This window comes from Castor canadensis, chromosome 7 (assembly GCF_047511655.1).
Source record: "Castor canadensis chromosome 7, mCasCan1.hap1v2, whole genome shotgun sequence".
NCBI classification, from domain to species: domain Eukaryota; kingdom Metazoa; phylum Chordata; class Mammalia; order Rodentia; family Castoridae; genus Castor; species Castor canadensis.
In genome coordinates, this window is record NC_133392.1 from 91,581,705 (window position 1) to 91,602,349 (window position 20,645).

A 20,645-nucleotide genomic window follows, 5' to 3' on the forward strand; every position below is an offset into this window, starting at 1 on the left:
TTTTAAAAAATATTTAGTACCCATCAGGGTAATATTTGTACTTTCTAGCATTCAATAAAAAAAAATTACCAGACATGCAAAGAAATAGGAAAACATAACCAATAGTGAGAAGAAAAATCAGCAGATTGAAATTGAGGGATTCAAATAATAAAATGATAGACAAGGATAGAAAAGCAGTTATTATGGCTGCATTATATATGTTCAAGAAGCTAGAGAAAAAAATGAGTTTGTTAAATTGGGACATGGAATTTATGAAAAAAAGACCGACATTAACTTCTAGAGATGACAACTATGTTGTCTTAAATCAAAACTGTGTAGGGGTAGTATTACTAAGAGAGTAGAATTTTAGAAGAAAAGATTAGCAAGAATAAATGCAAAGACACAGATCCTATTTAAAATGAGGCACAGGAAAAAAAGACTGAAAAAACAAAACATCAGTGAATTGTGGGACATTATCAATCCAACACACATACATATGTGAAAAAAGGGAAAACTTTTGGAAAATATTGGTTGAAAAATTTTCAGACTTGATAAAAATCAGGCCCACATGCAAATCTAAGAAACAAAACAAACCCCACAAACAAGAAGTGAAGAATAGGGCTGGTGGAATGGCTCAAGTGGTGGAGTGTCTACCAAAAAGCTGGAGAGCCAGTTCAAACCCCAGTACCACCACAAAGAAAAGAGAGGGGAGGGGAGGGGATGAGAGAGGAGAGAGAAAGAAAGAAAGGTGAAGAAATCCACTCCAGGTCTCATAATCAAATTGCTTAAAATTCAAATAGTAAAGAAAAAAATCTTAAAACCAAAAAAACAAAAAAAAAAGACATATATGTGGAAGAAAAAAGATGAGAAAAAGACTAAAGAACAAAATCCAACTTTTACACTTTATTTCAACTTTTTACTGTAGATTTTACTTAGTGGAGTAAGGAAGCAAAATTAAGTAATTAAATAAATAAGCAAATAAATGAATAAATGGCATCCAAGTTTGGAAGGAAAAAGTAAAATTGTCTTTAATGGCATGAGATAATTGTCTATGTCAAAATGTGTATTACGGAATCTACAGAAAAGGCCACTAGAAATAATAAACAAGGTTAGAAAGGTTGTTGAATACAAGATTAACATAAAAAGATCCATTATAATTACATATACTAGCAATAAACCACTAGAAATTCAGATTTAAAAATCAATACTACTTATATCATAAGAAATATGAAAAGTTGGAATTCATTTGACAAAAGTGTGTAAGACTTGCATATGAAAACTATGCGACATTGGTGAGAGAAATGAAATAAGGCCACCTGGTTGAAACTCTTCTAAGAATGGGGGGAGGGGAGGATAAAGGAGAATGATGGAGGGGGTGAATTCAACTGTGGTATATTGTAAGTACTTTTGTAAATGTCACAATGTACCCCCAGAATAATAATAATATAATAAAAAATTAAAAAGAAATTAAATAAGACCTAAGTAAATGGAGAAATATAGTGTGTTCATTTGTTAGAAGGCACAGTACTATTAAGATGTCTATGTGAAGACTAGCTGAAATGCCCGAAGGTTTTGCAAACTAAAACGTTAGCAGGATTTTTTTGGGGGATCAATTTTTCAGCAAAGTTGCAGGAGAATTTAAATAAATGGTCCTGAAAATTCTGAGTTTCCATTGGCAAAGAACTAGCATCACTAGCACCACTACCACAATTTCAATCTTTATTTCAGATTCCACATGAAAATTAATTAAAAAATTATGGTTTTAAATCTCAAACTGTAAAACTGTCAAAAGTTCTAGAAGAAAACAAGAGAAAATCATGGTAAGTTTGGTTTAGACTCTCCTAAATATATCACCAAAAACAGTATCCATAAAAGAAAAAAATAAATGGGACTTCATCAAAACTAAAAAAAAGCTTTTACACCTTCAAAGATATGACAGAGAGAAGAAAAACACAAACCACATATCGGAAGAAAATTTCAAATTACATATATGATATAGGACTTGTACTCATAATACATAAAATCTCTATGCAAATAAATCTGAAAAAAGAACCCAACAAAAATATAGGCAAAAGATTTGAATACTACTTCCCCTAAGAAGATACATGGATGTCAAATAAGAACACAAAAAGATGCTCAACATCATAAGTCACTAAGGAAAAGAAAATTAAACCACACCAAATATAAAGTCTAATAGGAAAAAGATTTTATAGTAAGTTTGTTGAGCACATGTAATAACTGGGGTACTCACATACCTTTGTTGATAATGTATATGGGACAACCAGTTTGGAAGACATTTTGGCAGTTTGTTAGAAAGTTATGCCCAAGCATTTTTACTCCTAAGTATTTATGCAAGAGAAATGAAAGCATATGTCTACAAAGACCTATACATGAATGATCAAAGCAGCTTTATTTGTGTCAAACCTAAGAAAATGGAAACAACTGTAAGGTCTAGCATCATGTAGTTGGGAAACAGCTAATAAATTGTATACCCACACAATGAAATATTACTCAGTAATAAAAAGTAATAAACTAGTAATATGGGTAAACCACAAATTATGCTGAGGAAGACACCAGACTATAATTTCTATGTATATATATATATATATATATATATATATATATATATATATATATATATATATATATTATAGTGTACATTCATTCACTTACATGAAATTCTAGAAAAAAACAAGCTAATTTATAGTGACAGATAACACAGGAATTGTTGCCTGGGGTTGTAGGGACAGGAAAAGTCAGGAGCGAGAGACTACAAACGGTTATGAGGAAACTGAGGGTTTCTTAGCCATGACAGTGGTTTCACGGATATATACAAATGTCAAAACTTACCAAATTTTATCTGTTAAGCATATGTAGTTTGCTATATGTTCACCGTATTTTAATTTAAAAGTGGATTAACATGAAGTACAATGAAATGTTCAGTATATCAGTTAACTCTAGTCACACTTTAAATACTTTACAATCACATGTAGCCAGTGGCTGCCATCCTGGACAGCGTAAGTACAGAGTACTTCCATCACTGCTGCAAGGCCTGCGGACAGCACTTGTTCACTTCAGAGGAAGCATCCATTTCTTTTATTCCTTTTATAGCTATCTAAGCTGAACTGTAAGAATAGGAGTAAACATGGCAGTATGACACTGGTATAGAAATTGCTGAAATTTTTTAAAAAGCATACTTTATTAAGTTCCTTTTAATGTAACTTTTCTGCAAAGCAAAATACCACTTTCTATTCGTTAATGTATAGGACACTGCCTCTTCATTTAGGTATCAGAGCTTCTGTGGATTACATTTAGTTTCCTCCAAATCTCAAGTTGATAACATTTTTAAACTAAGTGACATGGAAAGAACGAACTATTTAACACTCTTGGAATTTACTTTTTCCTTATAATCAAAGTGAGTATAGCTTCGATGTAACTCCTAACTGAACATTAACATATTTTTTCATACATTCATGGATACCCTGCAAGTTAGCCTTTCATTGTTTCAGAATATGATATTATACAATACAACTGAATTTTCCTATTTAAAAGAATCAAGCATATAACCCATACACAACAAGTATAATCAGAAATTTCCAATGTGAGAATAGACATTAAAAAAGAACACCATGATATGTCGTGAAATATTTCATATTCAAGGAACAGTTAAAAAATCAGGGCAGAGTTGTTTAACCTAGTATTCTGATGGAAATTTTTTCTTTTTTTCACTATAACTTCCAGTTTTGAAAGTTACAGGTGATTTTATTTCAAAATACAAAACAAAATCCCTCAAACACTATTTTCTGCCCCAACCCTACCTAGTAGCTTATGGACTTGGCAGAGTCTGTGTTTGCTCAGTTTTTGTTTCAATACAGAGAATGCAGGGCTGAAATCCTCAACTCTCCTTGATCCACAGCCTGCTACACTAACCTTTGAGGCATATTTTGATGTCTGAGTCATCACTGTCTTAGAATAGGAATTTCAGAAAAAGGCAACTGGAGTTGGGAAGAGAAAGGAGTTGGAGGCCAGTGTAGACACACAAAGACAACCCTCAAACTGTGTATTATAGGAAATAAGCAAGAAGTATAAAAACAGAAACAAAGTCCCTCTGTTTTTTGCAGAAGCAGAACTCAGAAGCCAGCTTCACTTACTTTTTTACACCGACAGAGCCATTTTCCTTGTTTTCCATGTCAACAGATAGCATGGGGAGGCTGCAGGGGTCCTTTACTTCAGCAACTAATCGATAAGGGAGAAAAGCTTGTGTTTAATTCTTAGAAAGTGAGAGGAAAATAGATATTCTGAATTGGAAACATAATGGTCCCTTTCACAGCTTCACCCCAGTTCACGTATGTTTGTTAAAATCTCCAGTTTGTTCCCTCAGTGATTGGAGAGATGTGATTAAACCTCAGGAACTGGAGGAGGGATTGGGGTACTTTCATCTGCATTGGCACTCCCTGCCTGACAATAAGCATTTGCAAATGAAACTGAATCCGCCTTCAAAACAAGTGCTGTGTGACCTGGCACAGCTTCCTCTGGGTGCCAGGCTCTCACTTAAGACACTGCAACTCATAAATGAGTAAAAGTAGAGAAAAACAGTCCCCCTTTTCCGGCCCCCTCCCACCATGGGCTGTGATTTTCTTTTTCTTTTATTGCTTTTGTGTGTGTGTGTGTGCACTCCCTCTGCTTCGAGTTTTCATTGCCATGCAGAAGAAGGGCACTTAAAGCTTTTGTCAGCAAGTATCCCCTACCTCACATATTCTCTATGAGAGCCTCAAAAACCAGTTTGGGAGATGGCCATGCTGTGGTGAAGCAGGAAGCTCAAAAAAAAATGCCAGATAGCCCTCAGCACAGAAAGGTGGTGCTGGGGATATGTGTGTGTGTGTGTGCGCGCGTAGCCCATCAGATTTATGTAAAATCATCAAAACATTTAAGGAGACATAGTAGCATCTATCACTCTCTTTTTGTTTATAGGATGAAGACTGAAAAAAAAACCCTCCACAATTAATATGAAATTAGCAAGATGAAAAAGCTATGGTCAAAACTGCTTTAAGAAAAAAAAAAAACAAAACAAAAAAACTAGTCCCGAAACATGCTTGCTCTTATTCAGCTGAAGCCATAAATTAAACACATTTCCTCTCAAATCACTTTATACTTCGGCACTCCTTCTCTAGGGATTACTCTGACATGGCAAGTGCATCATTTAGTATATTCACAAGATTTGATCACTGTTAGAGAAGTAGATGATTAACAAATAACACTAAGTGTGGGATAATCTTCACTCTTCAAACACACACACAAACTTCCAGTTGCTAAGCCACTTAGATCATTGTTAAAGAAAACCAACATTTAATATACATAGAGAAATTAGATACAATCACACACCGGTCCAGAGTAGACAGGAAGACAGAGCTGCTCGGTGCTAAAAGAATGATTGCACTTCAGTTGGAAACTGTTACACATTCACCATTTTCTAAGCATCTCAGAAACAAAACAAAAACAAAACAAAACACTCACAGTGATACTCTGCAACATCACACTACATTGTCTTATTATTATTACTATTATTTCCTTTTTCTGTGGAAGAGTAAAAAGAAAACCTACCTATAAGGAACTAAAACATATCATTTTTATAGGCTTATCAAGAACAGCCAAAGAAACCCCAATGTTTTCTTTCACAAAGTAGGCTGGCAAAGGAATTCAATAAGGAGGTACAATTTGACACAGTGAAATAAAACCAGGCTGGCTCTCAGCCAACATGACGTTAGGAATCACACACAAGCTGCACCAACTGCCTTCTGGTTCATGGCTGACTTTTTAAAGCTACAGTGTGCCTGTTCACTTTGACTAACTACCTTCAGCACAATTAGTGGAAGTGAATGCATCGTGAGTCCAAAACTGCAGTATTCTCCCTGCACTTGTCATGTACAAAGAAAAGCAAGGTGCCTTAGTAACTTCTTATTTTCTCTCTCCCATTCACTGTTGCTGCATGCATATGTCTTTAGTGTTGTTCTAAGCATGAATGTTGTGTTTCAAACTCTTTCTTTTTCTTCCCGGTGGGAAAAATAAGAGAGCCCAAGACTTATGGCTATTATCAATAAACACTCAGAAGCACCAGCCCTGTGTTATTTTTTCCCCCAACAGAGTAATGGACAAAGTTCCCAGAGCCGGCTTTTAAGTAATCTCTGTGAGAATAAAGCAAGCACTGCCCAGCAGCAAATCCCTTTATTTCATTATACAGGAAGTAGCACCTTTCAGGGAGGATGCAAAATAGATGCTCAGATCTGAAACACCCACATTCTTATATTTCATCCTACCCAATGAAGCCAATGAAAATTCGAACTGAAGCAAACAAAACCACACCCTACAAAAGGAAATCAGTTCTGTGAGGTTTAATTTTGTTTATCCCAGTTGCATGAAAAGCATAGTCCAACAAATACAACCACTACTTATAACCCATTGAGCACCTGGCACTGGATGAGTCACATATAAATAAGAAGATATTGTGCCAACGCCTAAGTTCATAGTCTCATCCACCATTATCCAAATTCCCAGTGCAGGAAAGTAGGAGAGGAAGTAGAAAAACTAGGTGACAGCTTTACATTAAATTACCTGGTCAGTCTCACAGTCCCCGGCTGGGCTGGGAACCATGACTAGAGAGGAACATTCCTATTTTACAAATGTTTTGTACACATGTAGAAAATATACATGGTTGCCTCCCCATTTAAACAAACACCAGTCAACATCTGGACACTTTTAGATCCACAAAAACAGTCAAAATAGGGAGCAATATGCACGTTTCCCTGAAGAATCCTGGAAAAAGTTATCTCCTACTGTGACAAAGTATACATTTCTGGAAGGATAGAGGAGAAAGTGGCTGTCTCCCTTTTCTTTAAGAATCCTCAAGGACACTAGGAGATCAGCAATTACGGTATAAATTTGGAACCTGAATTCCAAAGTCAAATTTTTTTCCCTTACTTACTCCAGGAATAATATTAGAAATCTATTTTCTGAAGCACTATCACTGAAAACTATTTCAAGTGTTTTCTCTACCCATCAGTGTCATTGCTCCCCTTGCAAAAGCAAATAATCATAATTTGGAGATCAAGTCTTAAGTGTTCAAATATTTTGGGGTACCATTTTTTGAGCATGGGTCTAACATGTTTATGTGTCACCACTGCTGATCAAAAATGATGGACTCCTATGGAGACAGAGAACTCTTTCACCAACAGAGCCATAATGCTTTTGGGCTTGATCTAAAATTTCTTAACTATTCAACAACTACATAAAATGGAAGGGAACTGGACTGTGAGTCCTGTGGGCTGGGGAGCAGGAGAAGGGTATGGAGGACAGCACTGCTCAGAAGGAAAGCCATGCTCAGCTCACCACTCTTCCATGTAGTCCCATCCAACTCTTCCTTAGACACACTCATGGAGGATTCTGTGAAGTTTCTCCAATCATTCTTCCTTCACATGGAAAAGGACGTCACCTCCTGTCTTCCCTGCTGCGATCCAGAGTTTGTCTGTTAAGTAAGTGTAAGGGTTTCAGAAAGAGTTGCAGGAAATTATGACAACAGGTTTCTAACTTTACTGACATTTGTCATTATAAATATATCCTAGTACTCACTCCCTCCTTTCACCCTTCAACAAAACTGACATCAACCATTTTCTCTGTTAACAATATCTATGTGCACAGTTATGTGTGTGAATCGCACTAAGTGATCTAAGCTGTGTGGTGGCTGTAGGTGGTGTATTGTGATTTTTGTACTACTGTGGTTAAAGAACATGTAGTAGGGAGGTGTGCATGGAGGGAGAAAGGGAGGAAAGGAGGGAGGAAGGAGGGGAGAGAGAGAGATTGATTCTGATCCAGCATATTATGGGATGTGATAAAGTAACTTTGGAGACCCTGGCGTCAGGATTCTGGAAGAGAACTTTCAGGCCCTCTTGGAAATGCAGTCAGATGGGGGAGGAGAGGAGGGTCAGGCGGGAAACCGGTGCCTCCACTGGCTGCTTTCATTGATCAGCACTCATCCCCAAGCAGGACAGACTCCCCGCCCGGGAAAGCCCGCGCTGTTCCGAAGGAGTCATCGCCCCCGCCTCTGACCCGGGTCCGCCCCGGGCGCCTTCAGCCCAAGTCGCCAAGGGCAAGGCCACGTCCCCGCGTCGCGAAGGGCGGCTCTAGGGAAAAGGTCGAGCAGCCTGAGAGCGGCGGTGGGTGGGACAGTGACAACGCCGGGCAGCGTCTTGGACCAGCCTCGCCGACCGAGAGTCGCGGGCACGGGCGACGGAGAGGGGAAAGTTTGTGGCTGAGACTTTCACACTTAGCCGGTCTTTGGCTGGGGAGCCCGTCCTGGGGAAGGGGGCGTGGGGATGCGGCGTGCGCCATGCCTCCACCGCGTGGTCCCGGCTCCACTCCAGCGGAACGGTCCACGCCGAGGGCGCAACAAGCGGCAGGGGCGCGGGACACGCCGGCACGAGGAGGGAGGGCAGGGCTTGTTTATTTTTCTTTCCCTTATCACGGTGTTCGTTCCCTCTCCTCCTGAGAGGGGAGCCACGCGAGCCCCCCCCCACTTACCTCCCGCACGGCCACGCCGGGAGGTTTGCCCCGCGCGGTGCTGGGGTCGCCACGCGCCGAGCCCCGCCGGACGCGCGCGGCACGCCGGGAGTTGTAGTCCACCGCTGGCGGCGGGGGTCGGGTGTTGGGGAGGCAGGGATCAGAAGGGAAGAGACCTGACTGGAGACCTTGAGCATATAAGGGAGGCGTTTTGCAAAAGCTTAAAACTTCGGGAGCTGAGGGAGGGGGACTCTCCTAGGAAGATTTTTCTAAAGTGTAGTTTGTCAGTTGAATACCATTTTCTTCCTGTCTTACTTGCTCCTGATAACCTTGCTGAAGTTTTAAATTGGGCTTTGGCAGTAAATGATAAGAAGAGATTTCTCCGGCCATGTTCAGGTTATTCATATTCTCCTTTTATCCGGAATTCATATGTGGCATCTCTGCTTGTAATACCTATTCTGTTGCTCACAGAATAACTCAGTTGAAGCCCAGGGCGTGTTAAGGGAGAATGAATAATTGACCTTACACTTCTAGAATGCTCTACAGCACTCTATAATGCACTTTTAACTGGTTCATTGTATTACAACCATTAAGCCACACTAAGATTTAGGCAGAGAAAAGCTAAAGATAACCTTGTGGAGGTTGGAGCCACCCACACTATTCATTTCCTTCTCCAGGCCTTCTTTTAGCAGCTGGGAAAAGACAGTGGGGAGGAGGCCTGGGGATAGATGTGGTAGACACCTCCAAAGGAGGAGGATGCTGTGGAGGATTTTCTTTGAATGGCAGATGAATATCTGTAGTAAATAAATAAGCAAACAAAAGAAGCATCTATGTAGTGGAAGAGTACAGGATGAAGAATAAGGTACTGGGATTGGGATAGAGATTCAGCAGATTTTGAACAGGCAAGAGGCAATATGAAAAAGTTGTATCAGGAAGAAAGGGAGGGAGGAAGAAAGGAAGATAGGAAGGTATTTAGAAGCCAGAAAGACCTGGAATCTTGCCGGTGTCACTTCTGAGTTAGCTCTGTGACCTTTATTTAACCTCTCCAAACCTCTTTTGCCTCATCTTTAAACTTAAATAATAGTTGCATAAGAACAACTGTAATGTGGCAGAGCAGATTAAAATAGACAAGGAGCACTTAAAATAGTGCCTGGCATATTTTAAGCTCTTAATAATGTTAGCTGCTATTAATATCTATAGAAATTCCTTTTGTGGAAGTATTAAAAGATAAATTGGAGCGGAAGTGCCCCTTAGGAGGCTGTGACAATGCTCTAAGCTACAGGTGATGTCTTGAACTACTGTGATGAAAAGGAAGCAGCTATGAGACACCTTGGAGGGAAAATGGACAGGGCAGTACAATCAGTTGAATGTGGAGATTAAGGGATCGGGATCAAAGATGGTTGTCATTTCTAGGTTGAGTAAATGGTTGATGCTGCCATTTCAGAAACAGTACAACTGCTGAAAAAACAGATTTTAGAGAAAGATAGCTACTTTTGATTTTGGACATGTGTAACTTGAGACTTTCTGTGTGTAAATAACCAAATGGGAGTTGGCAATGTGAATTTGGGTATTATGTGTAGATGTGGAATTTTGAGAGCCATTTATTTAGGAGAGATAGTTGGAATTGCAGTAGGGGTGAGCAGGGAAGATGAAGACTCAGACAAGGTTGCTAGGGAGCAACTGGTGATGGCAGGAAGGGAATGGTGGAGGAGTGAGTGACAGGAGGGCTAAACAAGGAAGGAAAGGTGAGGAGGAACATTCTAACAGGTCAACCTATGCAGAAGGTAGCAAGTGACAACAGAATAGAGGCTCCTGCAAGTAGAACTGCTCCTGGGATTTGTTTTAGAAATTTGCCAGAGTGATTTTGCTTTTCCTAGTGATTGGGGAGGGGATCTACTGGAATAGAGTTGGTGGGACTGAAAATGCCAGACATCTTCCATTGCCTGAGACAGTCCTGCTCAACAAAGAATTGTCCTACTTCCTGTGTGTCTTGACTGCCCCACTGCTCATTCATGTTAGTGAAAACCTGTTTCTAATTATCTGAGCTTAAAATCTATGTTGCGTTTAAACATAAAGTGTTTTTTCACACCGTTTTGAAATATATTGGATTTTCCTGGGACGCAGTAAATTGAATGGCAGTATCATTTGTGGAATTTGAATCATCAGTGCCATTCACGTTGCGGCTGTCCTTTCCATGGTGAGTCTCCAGATGGACACAAATGTCTGAATACTTCACTAGCACTTATTTCTCCTATCTAATGGTAGTTTAGCAACCACTAGCCAAACTTTCCTTATCCCTCTCTACCTCTTATTCTCCTCAACCTCTAATAATCAGTAGCTTTGTGAATTTCTGAGAGAAGAAAACAGCAAAGTTAGCAGAGTAGTTGGATGGGAGAGACTGGAGATTGAGTAGGACTGAGAATAACTCTCAGGCTGGGGACATCTTGATGGAAGGTTTGTAGGCATTGCATTGTAGGCATTTGGCTTTTACTCTGAATGAAATGGGCAGCTGCTGGGGAGTTTTGAGCAGACAAGTGACATGGTCAGGCATATTTTTAAAGGATTATGTGGCTACTTCATCAAGGATAGGTCATAGGGAACAATGGTAGAAGCAGACTAAGTAAGAAGTTATTGCAGTAATCCAGACAAGCTATAATAGTGGCATGAACCACAGTGGTAGCAATGAAAAGTGTTGGATTAGAGGTGGGCAAAAAAATCAAGAATTTCTGAGCACACAAAGGAAGCCTTTCAGGGGTTGAAGAGGGATAAAGATAGAGATCTATGTGTAGATCCTTATAGAAATGAGGCTTGGTTGGGAATGACCTGAGAGACTGGAACTGTGGTGACTAATAGAAATAAAGGGAATAGTGAAATCAATTGCAGAGGAGTCAAGAAAAAGAATGATGGGGAGGCTGTGAATGTGGGGAGTATAGTGGATGTCTGTGCTCCATGACTCTGTGGATGGAGATTATGAGGTCTCAGAATCAAGTGGATGCTTGATCCATGTGGGAATGTTGAAAGCCTAGGGAGGAGAGGCTCAGTACCCAGGGTAATGATCATTCAAGATCCCTGCCAGGTTCTGGGCAGACTTCTTCAGAATGTGTAGTCCTTTTGCCTCTGCCCTTGATCTTCTTGATGGATGGACTTGGCCATTTTGATGGAGTTGAGGATTGGGGAAAACTGATAATCACTAGAAAATCAAAAGGCCATGAAACTGGAGTTTTGGACCCAAGGCCCAAACCCCTGAGATTCCATATGCCAGGTCCAGCCACCCATCCCTAAATGCCAAATAAGGAAGCAGGATAAAGGGAGAGAAAGGAGATTTATTACATGGCTTGGGAAGAGGCAGAGTAAGCACTCAAGTCATCTTCAGTCATCTTTGGGTCACAGACATGATAAGTTTAAAGAGACAAAAGAACTGAGGGCAGAGGACAAAGGTATGCATAGGTAACAGTCCAAGTCACAGGTGTGTTCTGGTTGACCATTCTCTCAGTCCAAGGGTTCTAGGACAGGATCCTAAATTGTTACCTGGATTTATTGTCAACTGGTAGGTGGTCCATCCTGAGGAAGTTCCACTGCTGGGGGTAGTTTTTGTCCCTTGTCATGAAGATGTTACCTGTTTTTGTTGGAATCCAAGGTGATTGCAAAGTGACTACAAAGAGAAGGCTCAGACCACGACAGATAAAAAGTGAAGGGCCAATGCCATGCTTGTCTCTTTCTATTAGTTACTTCGTAAGCCTGAGTAAGGAGTCCATGCTTTTCCGCTAAAACATTTTAAGCTCCTCTTAAAGCCATAAACAATGATTAGATAAGGTGTATATCTAGAATGTTGGCTGAGATAGATTTATAATTATAGAAATGGAGGAATTTTGCAAATTTTGGCAAATAGAGAATTCTGGCAAAGAAGGCAAGGGGAAACTGAGCCCTTATTGTGAAGGGCTGTTCTAGAATTAAGGGCAGGAGACAGCTGTGATTGTAGAGTTAAGTGAAGAAACCCTTAGGTACAGAAATAAGAAAGTCCTGAACAGGGAGGATAGTGGTGTAATAACATCCTAGAGAAGAAACCATGAATTGTGTATCTTTGGAAGGAAAGTGGTATAAGAACATGGAATGATTCAGGAACGTTCAGGAGAATTCTAAAGAGATAAGGGAGCATTCAGATTTTTTGTTTATCATGAAAACAAAGTTCTTGGCAAAAACCAAGACAATGAGAAATTAATGATAAAAAATAAAATTCCTCAATAAACCCTTTCTTAAAATACCTGTGTAATTATATATAGTCTCAATTTTAATCCTGTCCTTGTGATTTCTTTTTGTAAATGTTACGTGGATACTTAAAATATTAGTATTTTCTTCCTTTATAAGCTGTAGGGCTTAAATAATAAATAAGATGTATGGAACACATTATATAGCATATAGACTCCATCAATATTTTGATCGTTGTTCACACCCCCGGATCTATATATTTTTCTATTCTTGATTTTTAAAGAATAACAAATTTCCCAGTTTCCTAACATTCTCTTATTTTTTTCTTCTTTTTAAAGTTTTGCTTAAGCATTTTAATACACATTATTTTGTCCATGAAGATTCATACTAGTAATAATTTTATTGTGAATTGTATCCTTTGTCATTATAAAGTCACTCTCTTAGTCAGACTTGGTGGAACACTCCTGTAATCCCAGCACTTGGGAGGCTGAGGCAGGAGAATAGTGAATTCAGATGCAGCATGGGCTACATAGCGAAATAAAAGTGACTCTCCTTGTCCCATGTAATACTTTTTATACAGTTTATTGCATCTTAGGCTGGAGTTGTGGCTCAAGTGATGGATTGGCTGCCTAGTAAGTGCAAAGCCCTGAGTTCAAACCCCAGTATCACCAAGAAAAAAAGAATTTATTGCATCTCATTTGAAATTATTTTAATTAGATACATTTAATCTTATTTTGGAGATGTCTGTTTTTTTAATCCTTGTGTTTGTTTGTTTTCTCTTTTGCATTATGACCTAAGCTTTCTTTGGTTTGTTTTTATTTTATCTTTGGTGCATCAGTGTCAAAATAAATAAAGCTGGACCCTATTAAAGTGTTAAGGATAGATTTTGATCAGTAATAAGTATTACAACAGGGAAATGAGCCCAGCATGAATTAAGCTCAGTGTTGATTCGTAAAGAGATTATGGGGGTAAAATGGAAGTAAGGGAAGGGTACAAGTTGGAGCTCGGTAGAGTTGGGGAAGAGAAAAATTACTAAAGGTTCATTGAGCAGTTGTGTCTAGTAGCTGACGATTATCAAAGTTAGGATTCGCTCCTTCCACAGAGGCTGAGAGATGGAGGCCCTAAGACAGTACTGAGTTGTAAAAGATATGAGATTGAATTTTCAGATGTCCATAATGCTGTGTTTCTTAATTTCTTATATATGTGAGACCTGTCTTCCTGCTACCATTACATAGAAAGTGCATAGAATAGAAATGGAATATTTTTCCCTTCAATATTCATCAGCCATTGTTCCATTTTCTTCTAGCACCTTATATGGTTTGGAATATGTCTGATTTCTTTGCTTATGAAGATGACCTTTATGTCTCTGTCTAGATGACTGTAGGATTATTTTTTTAATCCTCAAAGTTTTAGAAAAAAGCTTTCATTATTAAATTTTTTCCTAGAAGATGGAGCCCTTCCAAAATGCAAATTTAAGGCCTTCTGTATTTAGTAAAATGCTTCTATTATGTAAATTTTTCCATTCCCATTTGTTCATTCACGTCTTCAAAGACTGCAGTTTTTCATGTTAGTCTTCATTGTCTATGGCCCACATCTTTCATCTTCTTTCTGATCACCTTCATTCCATATCATTTTTCACTAATAGCTTCTCCTCCATCCAATTTTCCACAGTTTTAAGTTCTTCTCCTTAGTGTTTTCATATGACTTTTGGTGATTTAATTTCTTCTTTTTTTCCCTCTGCTTTTCTAGATTTATTTTTACTATTGCAGGGGTCTCATGCTATTTTTTCCACATATTTTTTCATTGTTTGAAGGAAATTAGTGAGATGTAGTTGATTTCCTCAAGAATAAGTTAAGTGATTTTCTCTGCTTCCTATTCAAAATGCAAACTGGAGGGCTAATGTTGGTGGCTCATAATCTTTAGTTGGCATCCAATGATGGGTAAGTTAGAACAGGAGAACATTTTCTGTGAATGAAGAACATAGAGTCAGAAAATTTTCTACAGACTTATCTACTTTTTTTTTTTTGCAAATTATTAGGAGTGACTTGTAATAGTCCCTCCTAATAGGAAAGGTATATAGGCTAGGTATGCATAGATTTAAAAACTATTCAACATCAGAAGGCAAATAAAATATTGACAGCAAAGGAGAAGTAAAGATATGTAGATATGTAGCTGTGGTACCCTACAAAGCTATTTAAATTAACTTATGGCTAAAATTTTAAGCTTCTGGCAATCTAAGCAAGAAGAAATAAAATTAGACATAATTTCCATTGACTCTAAAAGAAAACCTACCAGTTATTCAGGGACAATTTTTATAAAAGTTCTAAAAAAATCAAATAAGGCGTGCTTCTTAATGATTTGATTAGTAAGCTTAATGGTGGGGTTCATTGGGCTACTTCTTGTAGTGCTGCTAAAGGAAAGCTAAAAACAGGCATCAAAACACAGTCCAGAGAAATCCATTTCCTTTGTTCCTAGGGCAGTATTATCTAGCCCTATTTGGAAGGTAAAGTGTTCTCTCTGAAAAAATAGATGGTGCTCTGGGTTGAATTGCGTTACCCCAAAAGATATGTTGATGTCCTAACCCCTACTACCTCAGCAAGTGACTTCATTTGGAAATTAGGTCACTGTAGATGAAATTAATTAAGGTGAGGTCATACTCGAGTATGGGATCCCTAATCCAATACCACTGGTGTCATTATAAAAAGAGGAGAGAAACAAGAGAGGAGAGTGTTATGTGAGGACAAAGAGATGCACAGGGAAATATGGGGGTAGAGACTGAAGCTATGCTGCCATAAGCCAAGGAATGCCAAGGACTGAAAGAAGCTAGAAGAGGCAAGGACAGATCCTTCCCTGGAGGCTTCAGAGGGAGCTTGGCCCTGCGGACACCTGGTTTCAGACTGTGAGGAAATAGACAAACTTATTTGTTTTTGAGGCGCCCAGGGTGTGGTACATTATTATAGGAGCAGGAAACAAATATAGATAGATGCTTTTCATTCAAAATAATATTGATGTTAGTTCTCTCAACCAAGATTTGGTATCTGTTGGACAACAGAAAGTTTAATAAGAGACTAAAGCAGGTTTCATGTGATGGATTAAAGATGGATCCATATGATTTAAGTTAAAAACTTGCAAATATTGTAAGGTTGAAAGGTAGCCATCACACCACACATGCTGGAAGGTCAACTGTATATTTGAAAACAAATCCAAGGTGGTTGTGTTAGTAGCTGGAATCTGTTTTATCACATGAAATAAATGAGCATTGCTGAGATAATTTAGTCTTAAGAAGTTTACAACATAGGTGAGGCCTATTCTATAAGAATTGGAGTGATGATGATCAGCCATAAATCAGTGAGAGATGGGGGATAAATGTAGGCAGTTGATATGCCAGAATTTATGGCAATGAGGGGATAGCAGACTGAATTCTCTGGTGAAACCACTCTCAGTTGTTGAAAACTCATCAGTGGAATACAGGATGCTTTCTCTCATGTGCTCTCCAGTGGGAGTATGTACATATAGATGTTTTACAAAAATTGTCTTCCTTCCTTTATTTCTTCCTGTCTGGAGACTTTTATTCCTGGGCAGATGCTATTAAGAAGCAAAAGTTAGTAAAGTCTCATTCCCTTATGCAGTGGTCAAACTATTGGACATTCTCCAAATACAACAGCAGTTTAGAGAGATGGAAAGGAGAGGTAAGTATCCAGGAGAAGTAATTATAAATTCTCAGAATTAAAATCATGAGGTTTGCAGAGACAGACTCAGTCACAAGAGAAAGACACACTAACCAGCAAAGCCAGGGAGAAATTGATGTTGTGTAGTGACCAGATTCAGATCAAGGGGCAGGGCAGGACCTAGGGGCAAGTACCTTATAGCTTATGGTATAGGAATTTGAAATAATAAATAATAAAAATATATAAAGAGAGAACTTCTACTCTGAAGCATTTAACATCAGTAATTTGTTAAGCACCAGTAGCTCACGCCTGTAATCCTAGCTACTTGGGAGGCAGAGGTCAGGAGGATTGCAGTTTGAAGCCAACCAGGGCAAATAGTTCTCATGATCTTTTCCCAAAAAACCCAACACAATAAAGGGCTGGTGGAGTAGCTCAACTGGTAGAGCACCTGCCTAGCAAGTATGACACCCTAGTACTGCCAAATAAATAAATAAGTAATAAAATATACTTTAAATGCAAGGATAAATCTAAAATTATAATGTATGTGATTAACAAGTTAAAATATATTGTAAAGAAAATGAATATTTGAGGAAGGAGAATGACTGTAAAATAGCCATTTAAATTATATTAAGTAATTAACGTAATTTTGTCAGGCACAAAAAGACAAGTACCACATGATCCCACTCAAGTGGAATCTGAACAGTTGATCTATGCTCATAGATGCTGGGAGTCGAATGGTGGTTAGCAGAGGCTGGAGAGTGTGTGGAGGCAATGAGTAACAACTAATCAATGGGCACTAAGTTTCAGTTAGAGAAGTTTTGGTGTGCTTTTCATAGTACGGTGAGTGAGATAACAATAATATGCCATATACTTCTAAAACAATAATTTGCCATGTACTTTGAAAGGCTAGAAGAAAGGATTAGGAGAATTTTCACCACAGAGGAACGATAAGTATTTGAGGAGATAGAAATGTTTATTTAAACATTATACAATGTATATGTGTATTAAATCATTACATGTACCCCACTAATAGATATAATTTTATGCTTATTAGTGAAACATAAATTAATGAAAAGTAGTACAACAGAAAAATGTCAAACATAGTTGAAAGAAACAGACTTTCTAGAAGTAAAAAATAGATAAAAAATAAAATTTAAAAAAATACAAAAGGATTGGAATTTAGAACTAAGTAGAAGAGTTAACAACAGCAGAAAGACCATACCTAAAGAGAGAATTGGGTAAAGTGTAGATCAGAATACCTTACCAAGAATGCAGCCACAGGGTGGTTAGAGCTAGAAAATCTGACAGATTTTAGCAGTGATGGAGGATTGATTAAGAAGGTTTGATATGCACCTAACTAGGATTTCAAAAGGAGATAACAGAGGAAGAATGAGGTAGTATTTGATGAGACAATGAAAGAGACATTTTTAGAATTGATGAAGACTGAAATCTCAGATTCCCCAACCCAATAATCCCTAGTGAGATAAACTGAAAACTACACACACACACATACACACACACTCCTAAACATATTGTAAAACTTAAGGATGCCAAAGACAAAGACAAGGTATTAAAATTAGCTAAAGAGAAAATACTGATTATCAGTAAGGGAATGGGAACTAGCAAAGTTCTCAACAACAAAAATCAAAGAAGATTGTGGGAAATATTTTTAATATACTGGACATAATAACTCTTACATGGAATTATTTAATCATTGAAAATGTTGGTCAAAATAAGTTACATTGTGTTGTAACATTAGCTCTGCAACCTCAGTGGCTTACCACAGTAAGAATCTCTCTTAGTTACCCATCCAGTCCCGGTTATGGAGAGCACTGCTATATATTGCTAGTTACTCAGGGACTCAGGTGCTCTCTGTATGTGCCACCCAGGGCTACATGTCCTATGAGATCTCCGCGGAAGGTAAGGAGGGACATACAGGAGGACTATTTCTAACTGTCTTTGTTCATAGAAACTTAGTCTTAAAAAATAAGACAGAAAAATGTAATTTATAAAGAAAATACCAAAGAAATTTGAATGCAGTAAAATTAGCAGCTTTGGTTCACCAGAAGATACCACAAGCTAGTAGAAGATATTTGTAGCAAATTTAACCTACAAAATGTTAATAACCAGAAGAGAAAAAGAACCTCTACAAATTACACACAAAAAAGCCAAATAGAACCAAACTGAAAAACAAGCAACTAAATAGAAACACAGGCATTACACATAAGAGGAACCCCATATATTCATTAAACATCTCAAGAGTGTTTAATCTTAATATTTGGAAAATAAAAATTTGAAGCCTAAGGTACTGTTTTACACCCACAAGACTGACAGAGTTTTAGAAGTCTAAGCAGGTGTTTTGGATGAAGTGTGAAGCAAGAGCAGCACTTCTGTTTTGCTGGAGTGAGTGTAAATTGGTGCTATAACTTTGGAAAGTAATGGCATGCCCATGTTAAGTTGAAGGTCCACATGCCTGTTGTTCAGCAGTTCCACACCTGGATGCATATCTGTGGTGGACAAAGTAATGTCTTTCCCAAAAGAGGCCCCATCTTAATCCTCAGAATGTGTTAGGTTTTGTGGCAAAAGGGAATTAAGTTTGCAGATGGGAATAAGATTGTTGATCAGTTGGTTTTTACAATAAAGAGATTATCCCAGACTATCTAGATGGGCCCAATAATCCCAAAGTCTCAAAGTAGAAGAGAAAGGCAAAAAAACTGAGAACCAGAGTGATGGCATCTGAGAAAGACTGGATCAGCCATTACTGGCTTTGAAAATGGAAGGGGGCTGTGAACCAAGAACTGTGAGCTGTATATAGCAGGCAGAAAAGGCAAGAAAATTGATCCCCACCTAGAGTCTCCAGAAAAGATCACAGACTTGCTGACACTTTGAAGTCAGCCTGATGGGTTTGTTTCAGACTTCTGACCTCCAGAAGAGTAAGGTAATAAATTTGTGTTATTTTAAGCTACTGAACTATGAAATGTGTAGTAATTTATTATAACAACAGCAGGGATCAAATGCAATATTCTAGAGAAACTCTCCCATACTGCCAGCAGTAGACAGGTGCAGGATTAAAGCCCAGCAGAACTATGAAGAGCCAAAAAAAAAAAAAAATCTAAAAATAAGCCACATTCTCATGGTTAGGAGAGTAGATCCATGAGTATGGTGGAATAGTAATATAATGGAAAAACATGCTGCAGAAAAATGAATGAATTCAGTCAGCACAAAACCCAGTGAAAAAAGCAAGTGGCAAACATATGTTGGAATATCATTTATATGACATTCAAAAATTAAAAGTCAAATATGTTAAAGACACATAAATATACATGCTATGTAAATAAAAACAAAGGTATGATAAAATTCAGCTGGTGTTTGCCTCTGGTAGAGAAGACAGATCATGCATGTTGGTGGGCAGAGCATAAGGAACCTTCTGTGACATCAGCAATGGTCTGGAATAGTGATTTCACTGGGTTTGTTTTATTGTTATGTTTTCTAACATAATCATATGTTAGACACATATGTGTGTCTACATACATACTTATAGCACGTATTATTTTGTAGGCACCAAATATTTCATATTTTAAGAAATAGGTAAGAATGAAAAAAAGAAACAACGTGTGACTACATTTTTTAAATGAATAAAAATAAAATGTGAAAGAACTAAGTGTTTGGAATGTAGAATATAGTTTTGTCTTGTGGTGGTTAAAATAATTAACTAAGTTGTCTGAGGAGTTGGCAATCAACCCTAATGCTTGGGAAGCATTTAAATATGCAATTTTCACATCATCTTTGTAACTAAGAGCTCCTACAAGCCCATGTGGTTTAACTGACAGCTAATTCTTGTTCATAGAGTAAAAGCTAAGAAGTAAATAAAGATGGGCATCTGGAGAGTGTCCCAGAGGTCTTACTCACACTGGTAACGAGTGAGTGCTCTGTGTAAGCACTGTTCTAACCACACACAATTCTCACAGCAATACTTTGGCACACATACTGTTATTATTTCCATTTTATAGGTGGTCAAGTGGAAGCCTACAGTTGCCCAAGATTATGCAGCTAGGAAGTAGCAGACTCTTGATTTGAACACAATGTAAGCCCATCCCTTAATCTCTTACCCATTACCCTGTCCTGCACCCTATCCAACTGTATTGTAAATAAGATTTATACTGGGGCACTGGTTTAAAGTGTAGATTCTTCTGACATAGTGGTCCAAAAGTTGATCTTTACCTAAGCCCTGGAATTCACACT

General features: G+C 38.2%; 1 protein-coding gene across 7 annotated transcripts in view; it reads right to left on the reverse strand.

Moving 5' to 3' along the window:
• Positions 1–8,617, reverse strand: part of Samd13 (sterile alpha motif domain containing 13) — a 45,917-nt gene extending 37,300 nt beyond the window's left edge. For 2 of the 7 annotated variants that reach the window (XM_020167212.2, XM_074079593.1), the window contains exons 1-3: positions 8,551–8,617; positions 7,363–7,498; positions 4,131–4,215 (exon numbers count right to left, since the gene is read on the reverse strand). In XM_020167212.2, the coding sequence (XP_020022801.1) occupies positions 4,131–4,215; positions 7,363–7,408 (131 nt within the window). In that variant the 5' untranslated portion in view covers positions 7,409–7,498; positions 8,551–8,617. The other 5 variants (XM_074079595.1, XM_074079594.1, XM_074079597.1 and 2 more) reach the window with 5 other exon arrangements.
• Positions 8,618–20,645: the final 12,028 nt, after the last annotated feature.